This window comes from Chanodichthys erythropterus, chromosome 14 (assembly GCF_024489055.1).
Source record: "Chanodichthys erythropterus isolate Z2021 chromosome 14, ASM2448905v1, whole genome shotgun sequence".
In the NCBI taxonomy this organism is placed as follows: domain Eukaryota; kingdom Metazoa; phylum Chordata; class Actinopteri; order Cypriniformes; family Xenocyprididae; genus Chanodichthys; species Chanodichthys erythropterus.
In genome coordinates this window covers 39145391-39168607 of record NC_090234.1, presented here as the reverse complement: position 1 = coordinate 39168607, position 23217 = coordinate 39145391, and the positions used below count along the sequence as shown (strand labels likewise).

At 37.1% G+C, this 23217-nt stretch overlaps 1 protein-coding gene across 2 annotated transcripts in view; it reads left to right on the top strand.

The window, feature by feature from the left end:
- The window catches only part of fn1a (fibronectin 1a), a 33162-nt gene extending 10315 nt beyond the window's left edge, over window positions 1-22847 (top strand). The window contains exons 14-46 of one of the 2 annotated variants that reach the window (XM_067408495.1): window positions 46-214; window positions 390-575; window positions 701-826; window positions 2466-2555; window positions 2655-2855; window positions 3962-4240; window positions 4922-5185; window positions 5291-5385; window positions 5570-5738; window positions 5859-5945; window positions 7208-7399; window positions 7879-8151; window positions 9804-9995; window positions 10088-10177; window positions 11810-12076; window positions 12163-12279; window positions 12780-12944; window positions 13056-13211; window positions 13331-13444; window positions 13697-13966; window positions 14934-15121; window positions 15547-15634; window positions 15712-15891; window positions 16001-16090; window positions 17191-17379; window positions 17514-17603; window positions 18103-18557; window positions 18717-18855; window positions 18930-19097; window positions 20062-20187; window positions 20844-20950; window positions 21057-21173; window positions 22040-22847. In XM_067408495.1, the coding sequence (XP_067264596.1) occupies window positions 46-214; window positions 390-575; window positions 701-826; window positions 2466-2555; window positions 2655-2855; window positions 3962-4240; window positions 4922-5185; window positions 5291-5385; window positions 5570-5738; window positions 5859-5945; window positions 7208-7399; window positions 7879-8151; window positions 9804-9995; window positions 10088-10177; window positions 11810-12076; window positions 12163-12279; window positions 12780-12944; window positions 13056-13211; window positions 13331-13444; window positions 13697-13966; window positions 14934-15121; window positions 15547-15634; window positions 15712-15891; window positions 16001-16090; window positions 17191-17379; window positions 17514-17603; window positions 18103-18557; window positions 18717-18855; window positions 18930-19097; window positions 20062-20187; window positions 20844-20950; window positions 21057-21173; window positions 22040-22108 (5508 nt within the window). In that variant the 3' untranslated portion in view covers window positions 22109-22847. The remainder of the gene's footprint in view (window positions 1-45; window positions 215-389; window positions 576-700; window positions 827-2465; window positions 2556-2654; window positions 2856-3961; window positions 4241-4921; window positions 5186-5290; window positions 5386-5569; window positions 5739-5858; window positions 5946-7207; window positions 7400-7878; window positions 8152-9803; window positions 9996-10087; window positions 10178-11809; window positions 12077-12162; window positions 12280-12779; window positions 12945-13055; window positions 13212-13330; window positions 13445-13696; window positions 13967-14933; window positions 15122-15546; window positions 15635-15711; window positions 15892-16000; window positions 16091-17190; window positions 17380-17513; window positions 17604-18102; window positions 18558-18716; window positions 18856-18929; window positions 19098-20061; window positions 20188-20843; window positions 20951-21056; window positions 21174-22039) is intronic. The other variant, XM_067408496.1, reaches the window with a different exon arrangement.
- The last annotated feature ends 370 nt before the right edge of the window (window positions 22848-23217 follow it).

The following is a 23217-nucleotide window of genomic DNA, read 5'->3' as shown; positions in this document are numbered from 1 at the left end:
TACTGTATGATAGTTGAGCTGCAAGCTACTATTTTTTTTTAACAGAAAAACACCCATACCCAATGGATGGAGGTCACTATTCCAGGCCACCTGAACTCTTACACCATTGCGGGACTGATGCCAGGAGTCACTTACGAGGGCCAACTCATCAGCATCCTGCGTTTCGGACGTACAGAAACCACGCGCTTTGATTTCTCCACCGTGCATGGCTCATGTAGGTCATTCAACAGTGCTAATGTGTCTCATTCATTAAACGTGTATGCGCATATATTTGTAAAACCCCACAGTTTTTCAAAATAATTATTCATCAGTAAGTTTGTGAATGGAACTCTTTGTATCCCAAAAAAACAGCATGTTTGCTAATGTTCCCCTTTCCATATTTTCCCTAGTGGCTACCTCTGAGGGAGAAACCACCCAGCCCCCTCCGATGGTGGACACCTCTGAGTCTGTGACTGAGATCACTTCCAGCAGTTTTGTCATCTCTTGGGTGTCTGCGTCCGACACGGTGTCTGGATTCAGGGTGGAATATGAGCTGAGTGAGGAGGGAGGCCAGACAGGGCAGCCCATGGTCTTGGGTCAGTATGTGCATCTCAAGTGTGGTGTCATTGTTTTAGTCATATGAGACTAGAAAACCTAATTTGTCCACATTTAATTTGTAGAAGTTAATATTTGTAATGCTAACTTGATTGTCCATTTCCAGACCTTCCTCATACGGCTACATCCGTGAACATCAGTGAACTTCTCCCAGGAAGGAAGTACACTGTAAATGTGTATGAAGTGACAGAAGGAAAACCTTACCTGATCCTTAGCACTTCCCAGACTACAGGTGAACCTTTTCTCCATGTATGCCATATATGACTTGACATATTTTTGACTGTTGAATATTTCGTTTATTGAATAATAAACTTCTTTTTATCAGACAAGGTTTGATTGGATAATGAAAATTATGCTATGATATTATAGGTTAATCAAGAATGCATGACCCCAAAAACTTGCATAAGGCCCTGTTTACATCTGGTATTACCCAAGTGGATGATGTTAAAAACTGGGTCTAAAACATTTTAAGCTTGTCCACTTTCGACCACTTACAGAGAAAATGCAATCGACTGGTTTGCTTTCATAGTCATCATGCATTCAAACAACCACAAAAGAACACCTGCTCTCCACCTACTGACCTAATGTGTAAACATTATGGGAAGCACGCTAGCCAGACAGGATTTAAACTTTCTCGGCTGAAGACCTAAGTTTAGTTTTAAGATAAGAGGGAATGCCTCTCTTGTCTACTTGTGATCCCATTGAGCAAAATGCATCTTAATACCACATGTAAACAGGGCCTAAAAAGCATAAAGGGGGCCAAAAATACCCTTATTAATATCAATAATTTTCTTCAGATAAGATATTGCCTTGTATGTCTGTATCTTCATCTTAATAAGGTAAAAATGTAAGCATATAATAAATATTTTAATGTTTTAGTCATGTTAATTTTTTCACTTATTATGTAATAGAGTTTAAAAAGATAATATAAGTAAGCAATAAGGTACAAGAAGCTGTGTTGTATCCTCTATGTGCCTAACAACGCCCTTAAGCCTTGACTTATTCACCATACAGCACTAGCCTCGAGTACCTTATTGCTTTTTGGAAATTGGTTACCACACAATACAAATATTAAAGCCAAAAATATGTATCAATGCAAATTTCATTAAGTAAAATCACTAAAAGCCTTCCTTCCGCCTGAAAAAATAGTCCCTGACCATGAACAGCAACAGAAGTTACAATGTTGCGCCATTAGATGGCAGCAAAGACTGTCTTTATGAGTGTGTCAGTAGTGAAGACTTTTACATTGAAAGGACTGAATTGTTGTGAACACGGAACTAGACGCAACTGACAAATGCTCTGACTAGCGTTGTCAGTCATGGGAAAACCCCTTAACTGTTAAAAGGACAATATAATACATAGGACATTTAAACTGATTTTTTTATTATGAACAAAGGGCTGACCTGAGGGAAAATGCTTAATCTGAATGCAGGTAATAAACTCGCTCACTCGATCTCTTTCTTACAATACTCTTCTACATAATACAGTAAGCTTCAATGAACAATATCAACTGAGAACAAACTGAGCTAAGAGTGGTTGCTAAGGGTGTTGGTAGTGATACACAGAACCGTTGGGTGAAGCGGTCATAGCCGTGTTTTATCATGAATAAAACACGGCTATTGACCAATTAGAATCAAGGACAGGAACTAACCGTTTTATAATCTAATCTAATCTAATATAATATAATATAATATAATATAATATAATATAATATAATATAAAACGATTAAATAAAGTCTAACTACTTACATCTCAATTGTGTTTATGTGAGAAATTTCACTGCTGTAAAAAGGCCACGGCATCTTCCACTTACAAATACTCCTATTATGATATGATCATTTTGACTTATGTTTTGGCTTATGATTCCACAGCTCCTGATGCTCCTTCTGATCATGAAGTGGAGGATGTGGGGGAGAGCTCCATTATTATCAGCTGGTCTAAACCTGAGGCTCCCATCACTGGTAAACGCAGACTCTTTAGTAAAGCAAAGCATTATGTGGCCTATACGTAAATTGTACACAAAATACAGATGGCAACAAGTGAATATCTTGTTTATTTAGGATACCGTGTGGTTTACACACCATCTGAAGAGGGCAGTTCTGGCAGCACTGAGCTGAACCTGCCTAACACTGCCACCTCAGTGACCCTGGGTGACCTTCGCCCTGGTCTGCTCTATAACATCAGCATTTACTCAGTGGAAGAGAGTCTGGAGAGTGAACCTATTTTTGTTCAGGTCACTACAGCTGGAGAACCACTGACAGGTATGAAATCGCTACATAGGTGAATCTTGAAAATCTTGAATAAATTTTATAAATGGATGAAATTTTACAAATGAATTTTTATGACTATTAAGAGTTTTTTATTGTGCTTTATTGTGTGTGATGTTCCTAAAATAGGCTTTCCATTTTGTTAAATTAATATTATTTTATATTTATTTATTTTGGATTTGGGGTGAATTATGACCTTGACCTGTTCTTGAAAGGTTTTATGAGATTCACCCACATTTGTAAAGAAGAGATGTTACTTGACCTCAGATGCATGTCAGGAAACATCTGAAGATAATAACTTCTGTTTAACAAATGGTCTGATTTTTGTGGTGCAGTGGAAACATAGCATGATGTCATCAAGCCATAAATGTCTTTTATTGTTTTCTTTTGAGTAGATTTAGGTGTTTTGTCTGGCAGCCCAAAGATAAGATCACATTTGAGTTGAGTCAGCGAGTTGGCGTCCAAACGCCTGTGAATCCTTATAGGGTAATATGTCGAAAGTGTGTGGATCTTGATTTTATGGCAACTGGCTGGGAGAACATTTCAGAGATCTGACTGTTTCATGCTGATCTGGTTAATCAGCAAACATTGCAACTTTACAAAACTGTCTGGGTCTCAGTGAGAACATTTTATCTGATTCTTACTCACATTGACTTTTATAGTATGCTCTGATTCTTCATTGGTGCAAATGCTACAAAAATGGTTCAACAAACAGTTTGGCTTTACATGTAATGAGGTTTTTGATGTCTGCTGAAATATTATGGCTGGTTCTTAAACAAACAGTCCTGAAAGCCTATTATTCTTTCCCTGTCAGGCCGTCTGGTCTGTCGGTAGGGTGTCTGAATTCCTTTGCTCAGATGAGCAAGTTTTACTGAATGGTAAACACATGGATTGCCATGTCTGAATGAGAGGCTATGATAAAGTTAAGCCCTTCAAAGGAAGGTCAGAATCAGGTTTATGACTCAAAAGGTAGAAAAGGGTCATGGTTATGTTTTGTTAAGGAGCACCGTTTATTTCTTGAAAGTATTAGGATAGCATAACACTTTATGCCCTGTAGTCCAAGGTCTGAAAGAGAGAAAAAAAATGTTTTCTACCCACAGAGGAAGTTCCCTCTCCAACCGATCTGCAGTTCTTTGAGGTGTCTGACTCAAAGATCACAATCACTTGGACCGGTCCATCCACTGAGGTGTCTGGGTACCGTGTGTCTGTGGGTGAGGTGGGTCCAGATGGATTGACCGAGAGAGAACTCCCGCTCCCAGTCACACAGAACGCCTACGCTGAGATCACACACCTCCAGCCTGGAACCCTCTACCGGTTCTTCATCTTTGCTGTCAAATCGGGGGAAGAGAGCGAGCCACTGGTTGGAGAGCAAGCTACAAGTGAGAAAAGATCATTTCTACAAAAAAAACAAAAAAAAAAAAAAACTTTTCTAAATCAATATTTTTATGTTGTCCAGTAAAAATATTTATTTACAAAAATATAAATAAAATTAATTCAAGAAATATTCTCTATTCTATTCTCCGCAACGTAAATGTCACGTCACGTAGCGTAACATCACATAACGTCACGTAATGTAACGTCACGTAATGTAACGTAACATCACTTAATGTAACGCCACTTAACATATTACCTATAACAATTTGGTAATTGTACAATACGAAAAAATCTTGGCTTAGTGTTCCTATTATTTTTGGGGTAACACTTACATTTTGATGGTCCGCTTTAGACATTCCTATAAGTAACGTTGCACCTACATGTCATCTAACTCTCATTAGAGTATTAGTAGACCGTCTGCTTAATATCTGCTAACACTTTATTTTGATGGTTTCCCAAAAGACATTCTACTGACAATAAGTAACTTTGCAACTACATGTCAACTTATTCTACTACCCCTACCCTTAACAGTATACTAATACTCAACTTATACTTAGTTAGTCGGCATGAAGGTCCTACGTTACTTCTAGTCAACAGAATGTCTAAAGAGGACCACCAAAAAATAAAGGTGTAACCATTTTTGGCACTATGATGCGTACTAACCCTCTACATCATTCTCTTCACAGAACCTGACCAACCCACCAATATTCATTTCACTAACATTACTGAAGACAGTGCTATAATCAGCTGGTCAGCTCCTAGGGCTCAAATCACAGGTTACAGACTTTTCCTGACTGTTGAAGGCTCAAACCCCAAACAGCTACGTATTCCCGCTCGCTTGTCACAGTACACCATCCTCAACTTGCAGCCTGATACGGAGTACACTGCCACTCTGCATGCAGAAAGAGGCAATGTGCTTAGTGAGGGGTCCCTCGCCACCTTCACCACAAGTGAGTTTTTTTTGTCTGCCTGTCAAAAAACTACCAAATACATTCACAAATCGCATTATTAACCACAAGTGCTTAAGCAATAGTCCTGTATTTTCTGGCTTTTAGTTCAGCCGATGGGAAATGCTCCTTTCTTCAGCACTGATGTCACAGACACCTCCATCGTTGTCTCCTGGACCCCTATGCCGAAAATTGGATACAAGGTACTGTTGAAACATACCAGAGACACTGAAGCACAGCTATAGGCCATTACTTTTTGCTTTAACGGTTGCTGTCAAACACGAAAGCACTCTTGAGAAACAGACTTTTGACATTTCTTCTTTCTCACATTCGGACACATTTTACCTTCTCAATACGCAATGTTTACACTGTAATTTTACTCTGCAGTTGACTGTGAGGCCCAGCCAAGGTGGAGAAGCCCCTAGGGATGAGATCTCAGAGTCTGGTAGTGTCCTCATCTCAGGTCTAACCCCTGGAGTTGAGTACACCTATAGCATCCAACCGGTCATCAACGGTCATGAGCATGGCAACCCCATCACTCGACGGGTGGTCACTCGTAAGTGCATTTTTCTGTTCCTATTATATTGAGCTCATTAAAGATGTGGGAGTGTGAGAGAGAAGTTTCTCACACTGTTTGGTGGAGCTGTGCAGCTGTCTTATGACTATCTGTCTATAGCTCTTTCTCCACCCACGGATCTGAACCTGGAGTCCAACCCCAACACTGGAGAGCTGACTGTTCACTGGAACGATGCTAAAATCCCTGGTTAGTATCAAGATCTTTCAAAGAATAGAACAAATACTTATGTATTAAATACTTATGTACTTATAATGTGTTTATTCAAATTTAAACACGCATGTACACTTACGTTCAAAAGTTTAAGAAATTAATACTTTCATTCAGCAAGGACACATTAAATTTATCAAAAGTGATAGTAAAGGCATTTATAATGTTACAAATCAGCAATAATAATAATAATAATAATAATAAATGTTTCTTGAGCAGCAAATCAGCATATTAGAATGATTTCTGAAGGATCATGTGACACTGAAGACTATATATATAATTTTAAATGTGTTTTTACTCTATTTTGATCAAATAAATGTAGCCTTGGAGATCATAAGAGACTTCTTTCAAAAGCATTAAAAATTCTTACGGAGCGCTTTTGATCAGTAGTGTATGTATGGCTAATGTATGGAAGCCTGTTTCCTCCATAAAATATAAAATAAAAAAGGTAATTGCGACTTTTTATCTCACAATTCTGACTTTTTTTCTTGCAATTGCGAGTTTATATCTCATAATTCAGATTTTTTTCTCAGAATTGCAAGATATAAACTGACAATTGCGAGTTATAAAGTCAGAATTGCATGATATAAAGTCAGAATTGCGAGTTATAAATTCAGAATTGTGTGATATAAAATGACAATTGCATGTTATAATGTCCAGTTGTGAGGGAAAATGACTGACGTTTTTTGCAGTAATTTCACGCTGCGTCTGAAATCGTGTACTGTTTGAGTAGGTGTTACATTTGAATCGTTTAAAAGCTATGCTCTATATAGTATAAATATGGGTAGTATGAATGAAATTCGGATGTACAGCATTCACCATGTTGTTACTGTCATGTGACCAACCAGCGTCAAGTGTGTCGCTTCACTTCCATTCATAAATCCTCTCCCGTGGCCTCATGGGATAGTAAAATGTCCATCGAATGCGCACTTCAGAATCTCGCTTTAAGTAGTAGGTCATCCGGGCCCTTTTTGCATACTGTATTTTTTAATACTATGTATTTGGACATACTACTCGGCTCACGTACTGATTCGCATATTATACAGTAGGGAAGTATTCGATTTCGACAGTGTTCCAGTAATTACAAACAGCTTGAAAAGTCATGGAAATAAAAAAATAAAAAAATGCTGGAACACTGTGTAATGAAAGCATGTCCAGCACTCTCTCAAATGAGCTCATGTGTTCACTATGTAAATGTACTGCTTGGTCTTCACTTGGCAACACTTCTTCTGTTCCCGCAGACATCACTGGATACAGAGTGACCTGCACTCCCACCAATGGGCAGCAAGGGAACTCTGTGGAGGAGTTTGTGAAGGCTGGACAGAACTCATGCACATTAGAGAACTTGAGTCCTGGAGTGGAGTACAATGTCAGCGTGTTTACTGTTAAGGATGACATGGAGAGCATTCCTGTCTCCACCACTGTGACTCCGGGTAGGTATAAGAGCTTTTTGAGAGACAAATCACCCCTTACCTCAATAATTTGGCATCAACAACTTTGCTTAAAGCATGTGTATTGTAATCAGTGCAGTACTTTCTTTTAATGCCTGTATTGAGACATTAAATACAGAGAACGTGCAGATTATTAAATACACATTGCTTTCCTGATAATTACCAAAAAATGTGAATCAACAATAAAATCAGCATATGTTTCTGTTGTCAGTCGATTTTGGCAAACAGAACATAAGAGCTCAATTTCATCTCACATTTTTGCTCTATATTTTAATTAAAATATGGTATTAGAACTCTGATATTATACTCTCATATCACAAATTCCTAAAGCTCAGCTCCATGGTTCAGTATTCACAGTATGAACCATGATGGATCTGTTTTCTGGCCAGATGACTTACCTCTGCCTCTCTATGTTGTGTCTCTGTCTGTGTTGGGCCTCTGGCACCTTCTCTCCTCTCCAGATGTGCCCAAAATAACTGACCTTAACTTCATCAATGTCACTGACTCCACTATCGGCCTCAGCTGGAGTCCTCTTAACTCCACCGCCGTTACCGGCTACCGCATCACAGTGTTGGCTGCTGGGGACAGTGTCCCAATCTTTGTTGAATTTGTGGAGCCCACGACAGGCTTTTATACCGTGCACGGTCTGGAGCCCGGTATTGATTATGACATCACCGTCACCACAATCACGGAAAACGGAGAGAGCGAACCCATTACCATCACCCAGCAAACGGGTAAGAGTGTGTGTGTGTGTGTGTGTGTGTGTGTGTGTGTCTAACTATACTTGTAGGGACAAAATTGCTGAACAAAATTATAAAAATTAAGGCTTTTTTGGAGTCTTTTGGAGAGGAAAAATGTCTGTCTTTATTATATAATTTTTATCATTCAAAAGTTTGGTATCAGTAAGATTGTTTTATGTTTTTGAAAGAAGTCTCTTATGTCTGCATTTATTTAGTAAAAAATGCAGTAAAAACAGTAATATTGTAAAATATTTTACAATTTATATTTATACAATTTAACTGTTTGAATATATTTTAAAATGTAATTTATTCCTGTGATGCAAAGCTGAATTTTCAGCATCATTACTCCAGTCTTCAGTGTCACATGATCCTTCAGAAATCATTCTGATATGCTGATCTGCTGCTCAAGAAACATTGCTTATAATTATCAATGTTAAAAACAGTTGTGCTGCTTAATATTTTTGTGGTAACTGTTTTTATTATTTTAGGATTCTTTGTTGAACTGAAAGTTCAGCATTTGTTTGAATATAAATTGTAACAATATAAATGTCTTTACTTTTACTTTTGATCAATTTATTTTAAAAAAATGGGTTAGAGATGTTATTGCTTTTTGGCTGCAAAAAAAGTATTTAGCTCACCTTTAAGTGATAGTCAGCACTTAAAGAATACTTTAAAATACATTATTTTGGAAAAATAAACATTTTGAACACTCTCCATGGATTAGAAGTGAAGAAAAACCTGTGAATGTAATGACCTGTTGGCCTAGATGAATGTGCAGTAAATCTGTGTCTTCATACTTGTTTCTGCTCTTTGTTGCTACAATATTTCTTTATGTACATATGGCAGCCATATCCCTGTTTGAAAGTAGATTGAGGAAAGACTAGCAGCTGTGTCTCGTTTCAGCACTTTAATCCTTCTTTCCTTCTTACTCTTTTTTTTTTCTTTTTTTTTCTCCCTCCCTCTACCACACTTTCTACTGTATGTCTCTTTTTCTTCCCCGCTCTCATTTTGCTGGAGAAACCTGATGAGTAGACCCACATGGCATCAGTATGTGTGACTTCTGCTTTTCACATAAACAGATTCTTGGTCTGACCTCTTAAGGTGGTGCTCATTTTCTCATTCTGTCCTCCACTGGTTGCTTTTAAACAAACTGTAAAACTAGAGGTTCAGTTTGCTCACACCTAACTATCTCTATATAACCCAGTGGCACCAAGAAAGATCTCTATAATTCCTCGAGAAAGCTATCAGTTAGCATTTGCAAAAACAGTCTTGGGCACTTCAGTAATGCCAATTCTGTTGTACCATGGACTATTCATACTATGAAATTAGAAATGTTGTCTTGACAATTAACTGAAGTAAAATAAGTACTAAAATGACTAAAACTGACATAAAAATAAATTGAAGTTAAATAAAAAAGGCAAATGAACATAAGAAAATGACTAAATCTTAAAATGAAAGCTGAAAATATAAAAATAGAAGTTAATTCAAAATATTAATAGTATATAAATAATACTAAAATAGGAGCCCTCCAAAGATGGGACCCTGGTAAAACATCTACAAGAATATTGTGAAATATATTCAATGTATGTTGCTTCCAGAACAGCTGCTTTTAAATGGAAATTAACAATCTTGCACATCTCTTTTAGCTGTCCCTGCCCCTTCTGGCCTGTCATTCGGAGAAGTGACTGCGGACAGTATGCTGGTGACATGGAACGCCCCTCAGGTGCCCAAATCCTCTGATATTGACCACTACATCATCCGCTATCACCCAGTCGATGACGACGATGATACCACTGAGCGCACTGTGGAAGGAAGCGAAAATTTTGTCGTTCTTCGCCGTACGTGACTTACAGCAGAATTGATCCATATTTGTTTGACACTCCTGTCTTTAATGAGTTGTTAGTTATGAGTCTCTCTGTGTAATTTTTAGATCTTGTGCCCAACACTGAGTACCTGGTGAGTGTGATTTGTGTCTATGAGGAGAGAGAGAGCTCACCTGCGATTGGCACTCAGAGGACAAGTGAGTTTGTTGGCTGAATCTGTAGAATAATGATGATTTTTGCACAGATGCAGCCAATATTTTATAATCTGTGAGATATGGTTTAGCGTAGACCAAACAAATTTCTGTTACCATAGTGCTGAAAATGGAATGAAATATCCTTTAGATTTTTAGAAAACATGTATAAAAAAAATAAATAAAAAAACCTACTAATTTTGCCAGCTAAAAAAAAGTAAGTAACAAGTGGAAATCTCGGTACAAAAATTGTATTACTTATATATAACATATTTTATTTTACTTTTTATTACTATTTATTAAATTATATTACATTATTACTAACTTTAAATATTTTAAGGAGTGTTTTTTACTGTGGTATAAAAATAAATATTATATATATATATATATATATATATATATATATATATATATATATATATATATATATATATATATATATATATATATATATATATATATATATATATATATCTTTATATCATCTATAAATATCAGTTCTTATATCTAGTGTCTTACAAATATGTTAAATGAGTCACAACATATCAGAAAATTTAAAAAGAAAATTTATTTTTAGGACTATCATAACTGTAAACTGTACTTGTCTGGAACAAAATTATTGTGAAAATTTCTATACAAAAAAATTCGAATTTCTCTTCATATTAATTAATCATGTTTTTAAATTATAAATATTCCTACGGAAGAGGATTAGGGCCAAGCAATAATAAAAAAATAAAAACATCTCGAGATTAAAGTTGTTAATTTTTGAGACAAAAGTCGAGATAAAATGTTGAGAATAAAGTCATTAAATTACGAGAAAAAAAGTCATTAAATTATGAGAAAGTCGTTAAATTTAGAGAAAAAAAAGTCTAGATAAAATGTTAAGAATAAAGTCATTAAATTACAAGAAAAAAGTCGTTAAATTATGAGAACAAATTCATTTATATTATGAGAAAAAGTCGTTAAATTTTGAGAAAAAAAGTCGAGATAAAATGTTGAGAATAAAGTCATTAAATTACGAGAAAAAAGTCGTTAAATTATGAGAAAGTCGTTAAATTTCAAGAAAAAAGTCTAGATAAAATGTTGAGAATAAAGTCATTAAATTACAAGAAAAAAGTTGTTCAATTATGAGAACAAATTTGTAATTTAACGACTTTTTTCTCGTAATTTAACGAGTTTTCTCAACATTTTATTTCTACTTTTTTCTCGAAATTTAACAACTTTAATCTCGAGATGGTTTTATTTTTTTTATTATTGCTTGGCCCTAATCCTCTTCCGTATATTCCAGATATTTTATTTGGTTACACTTTATTTTAAGGTGGTCGTTACAGTGTAATTATACAAATAGGTACTGAACAATATTAATTAACTACATACCTTTCTAAAGGTTTGGTTTAGGGTTAGTTGTTTGTAATTATGCAACATTTACTGTTATTACTATAGTTAGTACATACAATATGTAACTACACTTTAAAAGTGTTACCTTTTATTTTAATATTTTTAAATATGTAAGTTATTTTTATTTTATGTTCTTATTTTAATGTCTCAAACAGCATTTATGGGTTTTAATATATGAAAATATATAACTATTTCAACCCTGTTGCATTGGTTGACTAAGTCATGGATTTTACTTCCCAGTCCTCGACGCTCCTGTCGGCCTTCAGTTCTCTGATGTCGGCACCAACTCCTTCACCGTGCGCTGGCAGGCTCCTCAGGCCATTATCTCAGGATACCGTATCCGCTACCAAATGACCAGTGGGGGGCGTGCTAAGGAGGAGAGACTGCCCCCATCAAGAAGCCATTTCACCCTCACAGGCCTGACCCCGGAGACAGAGTACAGCATCAACGTCTATGCCGTCAGCGGATCCCGCGAGAGTCTGCCTCTAACTGGAACTCAGTCTACCAGTATGCTGCTACTTCTCTTCCTGTCTTTTGACTTCTCATTGCAGATCTTATTAGTACTAATTGTCTCTCATCACTATTTCTCTTAGTCTCTGATGCCCCCACTGACCTGGAAGTTATCTCCTCAACACCAACCAGCATCACAGTTCGTTGGGACGCCCCCTCTGTCACTGTGAGGTACTACAGGATCACACACGGAGAGTCAGGTAAGCGATTGGATCCTGTTGCAATAATGTTCTTGAGCTTACTCCACTTAAGGCCCGTTCACAACAACAAAATTTCATTGTGATTTGAATTTGTCTGTTCAGACCAGTGCGTAAAAAAGCAGCAGACGGACTGAATTTAAATACTGATTCAGGGTAATTGAGAGTAAATGTCACTTTTAGAAAAGCATAAATACCATAGTTACTTTGGGACAGAAAGTGCTACGTAAGTTTACATTTCTGTCCCATTTGTATTATTACACACATTGTTACACATTTCTCTCGGCATGTGACCAAAAGCACAAATCCCATTTGTGGGCCAGTGCACTGATCTGATCACACAAATCTGTCGCATTGACAGTATGCGAATAATCGTGACGGTCTGAACAGATGCATTAACAGCCTTTCATCCAAATTGAAATGTTTATCTCACTAAATATCTGTGTTGATGTGAAGAGTTTATGTCTGATATTGGCTAAATCATTCAAATTTTTCCCATCCAGGAGGGTTTGATGCTCCTCAGGAATTTACTGTCCCCGGCTCTCAGTCTACTGCCACTATTGAAGGCCTACATCCAGGCACCGATTACACCATCACCGTTTACGCTGTGACCGGCAGAGGGGACAGCCCTGCGTCCAGCACCCCCATCCATGTTATACATAGAACAGGTAAACTAACGCATCTGAGAATGTCTGACAGGTCTTTGTTCACTGGTTTAAAACTTTCAGGATTTAGGAAGGCAAATAGTTATAAATAATGGGCTTCATTTCTTGAAACAGATATTGAGTCTCCATCAGAAATGGAGGTGACTGACGTGAAGGACAACACTATAACTGTACGCTGGAGCCCAGCAGTCGGCCCCATCACAGGATATCGTGTCACAGGGACTCCACTAAATGGACAGGGACCTGTTTTCTCTGAAGTGGTGGCTCCAGGTAATGTATATCACTCTCGATACTAATATTGTGCTGTGCCTTCTCTTATGTGCATTTGAAATGAAGGAGGTAATGTTGTAAAAGTGAGTTAAGTATGTGTTTTTTATATGTAATTGCAGACCAGACTGAAATGACATTCTCTGGCCTGATGCCAACAGCAGAGTACACTGTGAGCGTCTACGCTCTGGGCCAGGACGGAGAGAGCCCCCCTCTGGTCGAAAATGTAGTCACAAGTAGGTGTACAAACATGAGAGTAGAAGTATAAAAGTGATTGGATCTCTTGTGAAACAGAAGCACACTTTAGCCTACTTTTAAAAAAAGAGTTCTTATATACTTGAAAAGAATCTATTTAAGTGCAAACTGAATGGAAGTTATGTTTTTCATAATTAAATTGAAATCTTTTATAGTTTAAATTTATATTAAATGCAGTTTTCTGAACGTAATGTCTCAGATTAATTTATAGTTTCAAATATTTCTTTTTCTAGTGGTGGACAAACCCAAAGACCTGTCCTTCAGCGACGTGGACTCAACCTCCATGCGCATCTCCTGGGAGAGTCCTGATGGCGTGGTCTCCTCTTACAGAGTGTTGTACTACAATCCAGAGGAGGGAGAGAGAGAGCTGGTCCCTGCCCCGTATGGAGATGAGGAGTCTGCAGTGATTCGTAATCTCAGACCGGGCACAGAATACACTGTTAAAGTCATCGCACTGCATGACCGGACCCCCAGCCCTCCTCTGGTGGGCACTCAGACAACAGGTATTGCATTGAACAACTGCACTATTTGATGTCATGTACACCGACATGTATTTATATTCAGCCTTTCTAACTATATAATAATTATTTACATGTATAATACTTAAATCAATATTTCTATTAATATAGAATTTTCATTTAAACAGTATATCAAATATATTTATTTATAAATTAATTCTAATTAGTGCTGCTTATTATTACTATTTAATCAGTTCTCATTATAAATATGTCATGTTTTATGAACATGACTGATACCTAAAATCATTACATTTATTGATGAGATGTGTGCTCTTATTTTTCCACTGATGCAATGATGCAAAATTTAAAAACTTCTTATTTATTATATATGTTTTTTATTTTTATTTCAAATGTTTGGGGTCAGTAAGATTTTTATTTTTTGGAAAAAATACAAAAGTTTTCTATTGCAAATAAATGCTGTTCGTTTAAACCTTCTGTTTTCAACATTGATAATAATAAGAAATGTTTCTTGAGCACCAAATCAGCATATTAGAATGAGTTCTAAAGGATCACGTGACACTGAAGACTGGAGTAAAGATGCTGAAAATTAAGTTTTGCATCACAGGAATGAATAACATTGTATACTATATATAAATGAAAAACAGTTATTTTAAATTGTAATGATATTTCACAACATTGCTGTGTTTACTGTATTTTGATCAAATAAATGCATGCCTTGTTGAGCATAAGAGACTTTCAAAAACAATTAAAAAAAGAAAACTTTTAAAAATGTAATCTTTTTAACGGTAGTGTAGCCACCTAGCAATCACCCCATAGCAACATGCTAAAAACCACACAGGTTTTTTTCTTAATCGCATAGTGCAGCAATACCCTGACAACCATCACAACACCACAGTATGGTGGGCAAACACCAGTCACATGTTCTTCAGAAAATGTAAAAATGTTAATTTGTTAATTAATGTTTCTTTAATAATCTCTTCTCTCCCTGTAGCTATTCCTGGGCCCACCAGTCTGCACTTCTCCCAGGTGGGTCCAACATCCTTCATTGTCTCCTGGTCTTCCTCCGACGTCAAGTTGACAGGTTACCGTGTCGCCATCACCCCCAAGAACAAGAACGGCCCCACTAAAGAGGACAACATCGCCCCTGACTCCACTGAGTTCCACGCTACTGGACTCATGGTGAATAACTTTCTCATACTGCAGAAGTTCATTCTCTCAAAACCTCACTGATATTAGTGAGGAGTGTAGAACAAACTACTTCATTCCTTGGAGTCTTTGCATCACACTTTTCACGTTAAAAAGTAGCCCTTATAAACAGCACTGTGGGGTTTCATGAAAAGATCACTATTGCAACAGCTGTTCCTCAGGTTTTGATGCATTTACTCTTGATTTTTGCTGTGGTTGTGGATTACTAGTACTCAAAGAGCAATGTTAATCTCCATCAGGCAAACCTCACATTGCATGTCTACCTTGTCATTTTGGTCAGTGGGTAGATCAAAGATTAAAGCCTCTGCCAGATTGTTTCAGAAAATTATATGGTATTTTGTGGAGCACATTTTCAAGGCTTTGCTTCATTTTTTTCCCCCTTGTATGTGTGTTTATAGCCTGGCACTGTTTATGAAGTGGAGGTTTACGGTGTGAAGAACTCTCTCACCAGCCGTCGTGTCAAGGGAGAAGTCACAACAGCTGACAGTAAGCCACCGTCTCACATTCTCCACCAAATTACTGTGTGTGCTGGCCAAAACTCAATCTAGATCTCATTTTCCCAGACATCAGTCCACCTCGACGTGTCCGTATAACCAATGTGAAGGACTCCTCCATCACGCTCACCTGGCGCTCTAAGACCGAGGCTATCTCAGGTTTCCTGGTAGAAGCCACACCCACCATGGGTGGCCATAATCCTATCCAGAGAACCATTGAACCTGATTCACGAACCCACACAATTACTGGTACTGTGGAAGTCCACATGGTTACAGTAACTTCTATTACAGGCTGCATCATATGCTTGGCAAATAATATTTTTTGAGTCATTCAATCATATGATTCTGTGTCCTATAGGTCTGGAGCCAGGAACCACTTATAAGATCAATATCTATACTCTGAATGAAGGTGCACGTAGTGACCCTTTCACCCTTACAGCAACTACAGGTACTTGTATCTATAATATAATATAATATATATGCAATATCGCACGAGTAGCTGTGCAATATCGCTCTATATTAGCATGGCTGTGATTCGGCCATAGGTAATCACAGCGTGCTGATATACAGCCATATCGCACGGCTACAAGTGTGATATTGCGTTTATACAACGGTTCAACAGCACAAGTGTATAAATAATTTAGAAACAACAATGGATTGTCTTTAAAAACCCTCTTTTGTGAGGAATTACTTCCTTCTGCCACAGATTCAAATCTCAAGTTGACAGTTTAACAGTTGAGTCCAAGCAGTTTGATGTACCCAAAACTAATTATACCTCAACAACACTATCTACATAAGAGCCAGCGGTTCTTATATGATATGTTCTGTAGATATGATATGATATGATATGATATGATATGATATGATATGATATGATATGATATGATATGATATGATATGATATGATATGATATGATATGATATGATATGATATGATATGATATGATATGATATGATATGATAAGATAAGATAAGATAAGATAAGACATGATTGGTTTTGTGGTCCAGGGTCACATATCATAAGTCGCACGGATATATTTGTAGCAATAGCCAACAATACATTGTATGGGTCAAAATTATTGATTTTTCTTTTATGCCAAAAATCATTAGGATATTAAGTAAAGATCATGTTCCATTAAGATATTTTGTGAATTTCCTACCATAAATATATAAAAAATGTATTTCTGTGAGTGGATATGCATTGCTAAGGACTTCATTTGGACAACTTTAAAGGTGATTTTCTCAATATTTTGATTTTTTTCCCCAGATTTTCAAATAGTTGTATCTCAGCCAAATATTGTCCTATCCTAACAAACCATACATCAATGGAAAGCTTATTTATTCAGCTTTCAGATGATGTATAAATCTCAATTTCAAAAAATTTACCCATGTGACTGGTTTTGTGGTCCAGGGTCACATATATTATATTATATTATATTATATTATATTATATTATATTATATTATATTATATTATATTATATTATATTATATTATATTATATTATATTATATTATATTATATTAATTATATTTACTTTAATTTTCAGCGAAACCAGTTATCAGCCCACCTACAAACCTCCATTTCACCTCTCTGACTTCTACTTCAATCTCCTTCACCTGGGAGCCTCCACGAAGCATTATCACGGGATACTATGTGACCTATGAGGAGGCTGGAGACATTCCTAAAGAGATGACCCCTCGACCCCAGGCTGGCAGGACCTTCGCTTCCATCTCTGGTACTGCTTTTTCTCATGGCTTTCATAATGTTCTACCTTTTGATACTCTTTATTTAAAATTATATTTTATTTTAGACAGCTTGTCATTGAATCCTCATCTTTTTAATAAACTTTATTGTGGTCTATACGTGTAGGGTTGAAACCAGGCACTGACTACATTATCAAGATTGTTGCATTAAATAATGTTCAGAGGAGCACTCCACTGATTGGAAAGGCAAGAACTCGTAAGTACACCTTTATTAACCTTTCTCTTACACTACAGTTCAACAGTTTGGGGTCGAGAGGATTTTTAATATTTTCTCTTATTCTTATTCTAAGGCTACATTTATTTTCTTGAAAATACAGTATGAACTGTAATATTTTTTAAATAATATATTTTATATATTAATAAATGTAATTCATTCCTGTGATAGCAAAGCTGAAAGCAGCCACCATTACAGAAATCTTTCTAAGATGCCTATTTGCTGCTCAATAATTATTTTTTTTTTTTTTAAATTAAACAATTTTATAAGTAAATATTGTGCTAAAATGTTGTGCTGCTTAATATTTTTGTGGAAGCTGCCATAAAAGTTACATAGTGTACCTTTAATTCAAAAGAAAGAAATGCTAGGCTGAGCTAAGCAAAGCACAATAAATGTTATGCGCTTTACATTGCCCTCTGCTGGCTAAAAATATTCTATTGCATTATTCATCTGCTTTCCCCTAACACAATTTTCCTGCTAGAACCGGAAAGTCACGAGCTGACCCCCCAGCTCCCCGACCCCAGCCGGCCCCGCCATGACATCCTAGATGTCCCAGAGGAAAATGACCACTTCAACAACCACGTGCAAATGCTGGGACCAAACAGACACAACACTCTGGGGCAGCAGGGCCAACACATCTACACTGAATATCAGAGCTACAACCTGGGTAACAACGGCCAGCAGCCTCATCCCCCAAACCACCGCGAGCCCCTGGTCTACATCCCTCTGCCAGGAGCGGATGGCCAAAGAGTGCCAGTGGTGAAGGTGAACGAGGGCCCTGAACCAGGCTTCCCCTTTGGTGGCCTTTACAATGAGACAAACCTGCCCCAGGAATCTCAGACCCAAACCACAATCATATGGCAGCCTGTGCCACATACCTCAGAGTATGTGGTGTCATGCAGTCCCATTACAGAGATCAATGAGAAGAGCTTCCAGGTGAGTAAACAAACTGACAATATCGGATATTTGTACTCCTGTAAATGAATACTATTGTTATCAATAAACTGATATATAAAATGATTGATTGATGTTTACATTTCTTTCATAGTATGATATTATCAGTGATTACTAATCTGAATACTCTCTCCCCTTCAGATGCGTCTGCCTGGTACGTCTACTAGTGCTACACTGATCGGTCTCACCTCTGGCGCCTCCTATAATGTTCTTGTGGAGTCTGTCAACGGAGACCAAAAACAGAAAGTCCTGGAAGATGTTGTGACTGCTGGAAACAGTGGTAAATCAAACAAATTTCACATAACCACATTTCAGAAGTTTACATGCGTGATCTTGACCCCTCGTATGCTTTAGTTCCAGGTGATGGAGTGATTCCCACAAGCAGGGACGCGTGCTACGACACATTCACTGCCACCTATCATGAAGTGGGCGCGGAGTGGGAGCGTATGTCTGAGACGGGCTTTAAACTCTGGTGCACGTGCCTTGGTCTCGGCAGCGGTCATTTCAGATGTGATTCATCCAGTGAGTGAATGAGCAGTGCTGCTACATGCTAAACACCACACCTCACTCTAGCATGGGCAACCGTTTACCATTTTAAAATATGTTATGCCCCTCTTATGCCTTTTTGGATATTACCTTTTATGCAGAGTGTAATATAGCTGTTTGTGAATGTAAAAGGTCTGCAAAGTTTCAAAGATTGAAGTGCAGGATAAATGGAGTTATTGTCTCCCAAAAGAAATAACTGAATCTGAACTGCCTGAAACGAGTCGTAATGTTGGTTTGTAACAGATTTGCATAAAACCAGCCTATGGTCTTAATTGGCTGCTCGAAAACAATGTCTACTTTTTCCCGCCCTCAAACACTGTAGTTGTAGCTGAGGCCTGGAAAAGTTTGGTTCGTGTTGTCATGTAGAGAAGGCACTGTTTTCTGTGCTGCGAAAGCAAACCCAGTTTGCATGCACTTGATTCAGGCTCAAGTTGATCTGGTAAAACCAGCGCCATCATTACTGTTCATATCACTTTGTATACAAATGCTGAGAAAGATTTCTGAAATTTAGATATGGTAATGGGTGTTTCTTTCCGACAAGTGCCGTAAGCAGTAGGCCACTTGATTATATGTCACAATAGGGAAGAAAATAATTTCTTATATTAGAATATAAGAAAATAACTTTGAGTACACTTACATTTTATTTGTGAAATAAAACACAAATTTCAAGGTTCAAACTCCATACTTTTGCCCATGCTAGCTTTTCCTGACATGTTTGTTGAGGTTACAAACATGACAGCCAGAAATGAGGTGGCTCATGTCTCAGATTTGTATTGTCAGCTTTTAACCAGATGATATTAAACTCTGAGACCAGCTTATTATGTGCAATAACCACTGTATGAATGTGTGTAACGGATGAATTCACTGGAAACTCGAATGTCTTTCTCCACACACTTCTGAGAGTTTATATGCCAACCAACACACATCTCTTAATCTACAGAGTGGTGCCATGACAGTGGCCACAACTACCGAATTGGCGAGAAGTGGGATCGCCATGCTGAGAACGGTCACATGATGAGCTGCACCTGTCTGGGCAATGGGAAAGGAGAGTTTAAATGTGAACCCCGTAAGTATTTTCATGTTTCCCCCGGTTTCACAGACAAGGCTTAAGCCTAGTCCCAGACTAAAATGCAAGTGTGAGTTGTTTTAACTGAAAGCAACTTGCTCTGTCTTATCTTAAAGGGTTAGATCACCCATAAATGAAAATTCTGTCATTAATTATTCACCCTCATTTCGTTCTAAACCCCTAAGACATTCGTTCATCTTCGGAACACAAATTAAGATATTTTTGATGAAATCCGAGATCTGTCTGTCTCCATAGACAGCAATTTAATCACCACTTTCAAGGTCAAGAAAGATACTAAAGACATTGTTAAAACAGTCGACGTGACTGCAGTGGTTCAACTTTAATTTTATGAATTGACAAGAACAATTATCTTAATTTGTGTTCTGAAGAACGGAACGACATGCAGGTATGTAATTAATTACAGAATTTTCATTTTTTGGGTGAACTAACCCTTTAAAATATGTCACTGCCATTGATTAGTCTCAAAATGAACACCAGTTTTGTTTTTTTCTAAGGTAATTTTATAAAAGCTATGTCCTAATTGAACTAAAGTCTAATGCTGGCTCTAAGCCCTGTCTATGAAACCAAGCCTTTGAATATTTAATAGTAGTTGTAAATCGTTTGGTTTGCTGATTGACAATAATTGTCTGCTGTAGATGAATCCACCTGTTATGATGAGGGGAAGTTGTACCAGGTGGGCAACCAGTGGCAGAAGGAGTATCTTGGAGCCATTTGCACCTGTACCTGCTATGGAGGACAACAGGTAACACTAGGTCCCATGTCTTGTTTATATTTCTGTCTGTGTTTACATATGAAAGGGTTTCCACACTATACATATTTCCATGTTTAAAACCACGCTGTCTGTCCAGGGCTGGCGCTGTGAGAACTGTCGTCGTCCTGGTGCTGAAGTCGACGTGGACCTCTTTCAGCCTCCGGTGCGCACTGATGCTTTCGACCGCTACAGAGAGAACGCCCTACGCAAACTGGTGAGTCTTTTGTAGATGGAATGGGCAAATTGTCGGGGGAAACAAGAATAGAAGAATTAGATTAATCTTTGATGAAAGTCAGATTTGAGTGTAATTATAGCTGATAATGTATATTAGCTGAATAAGCTGAATTTTCAGCATCATAACTCCATTCTTCAGTGTCACATGATCCTTCACGAATCATTCTAAAATGCTAATTTGGTACTCAAGAAACATTTATTATTATTATATCAATGTTGAAAACGATTAATATTTTTGTGGAAACCAAGATACATTTTTTTTTCAAGATTCTTTGATGAATAAACAGTTCAAAAGAACAGCATTTATTTGTAATAGAAATCTTTTGTAACATTGTAAATGTCTTTACTGTGACTTTTGATCACATTAAAAAACATTTTACTGACCCCGAACTGTATATATGGTATATTATTATATAGTAGATATTGTAAAGTCAGTGTAAAAATATTCAAAACAATTATTTCTTATTAAAAAAGTGGGGTTAAAAAGGAAGAGCGATTTGTGATGACGGCCGGGAATGTTGTTTACGTTTTTTTTTTTTTAAATTATGATTATTTCCTTTGAGTGAACAGTTCTTAAAAGAATATTTTTTTCTCTGTGTGTGAAGATCTTTTAAAAAATTTTAAAGAACCTTTTTTCCATTATAAAGAAAGTTTTGTGGAATGAAAAGATTCCTTGGATGTTTAAGATTCTTCATGGAACCACAGCTGCCAATAAAGAACCTTTATTTTTAAGATTGTAAGGAACATGAATTTAAAAAAGTAGAAAGGGTGACTTTTGGAGATTTTGCCATATGTTATTTTGGATTTTTCCATAAAACAAATGCATTTCTTACTTTTTCCCTACAGAACATCCATTGTCCCATTGAGTGCCTGAGACCAGACCTGTTAGCAGATGCCCAGAGCCCTCAAGAATAAATGTGCATATCAGTTGTGCCCAATACTGGAGAGGACACGACCCCCAGAGACTGTATCTAGCACCCTCGGTGCCTCTCTGTCCTTATCTTCACTCACACTGCAAACTCTGTCCTGCTGCTTCCACCCGTGACATCACGCCCAGAGACATCACTCTTCTGATTGGTTGAGTCTGCAGCCAGTCTCCCTCTGCACAGTGGATGGAAGGATGCCATCGACTACATGGAGATTCCACTGGTTTGAAATTTGGCTGTTGACATCATTTCCATATATGCTGGAAACTCAAATCAGTGGAACATGAGCAGAGAATCAACACATCTTGCCTTTGTGTTTTTCAGTATTATTGCCTATTGTCTGATTGTTTTTTTTAATGATTTTGTGACTTTTTTTGTGTATTTTTGTCAGTGATCAACTTTTATTGGTGTTCTTTTCTAAAACAAGCACTGTCTTACAATGAAAACCTTTGTGCCTTGTAGGCATCCTTTTTTATGATGTAATATTCACCCCTCCCTAATCTGATTGGTTGGTTGAAATCTGTGGCCTTTGTATCCGTCAGGAGACAAAGGAAAGCACTGTTAATGAAGAAGTGAACTTTTTTTTCCTTTTATTTATCCCTTTTATGTATGCGTTTTGATGGAATGCAGATTATGGGTGTATACTGTTTTTTTTTTTTTTTATGTTTGTGTTTTAGGTGCCAAAGTCTTAACTACTGTGGACAAAAATACTTTTTAATAAATTTTTTTTTTTACAATGCTTGTGATTCAAAGCCTGTTTGTAAGAAGCCTACAGGGCGCTAAAGAAACATTTAGCTGGTGTCTTTTTTTTTTTTGTGGTTTCTTGTGGCTTTTTGGGCCACTATGGCCTGGTTTCAAGACAGGGCTTAGATTAAGCCAGGATTAGACCTTAGTTCAGTTAGGACATTTGAACTAGCACTTTTTATAAATGGACCTCAGAAAAAAAAAAAAAAAAAAAAACATTACTGGTATGCATCTAGTATGGAAGAGGATTAGGGCCAAGCAATAATAAAAAGAATAAAACCATCTCGAGATTAAAGTTGTTAAATTTCAAGAAAAATGTTGAGATAAAATGTTGGAATAAAGTCGTAATTTAAC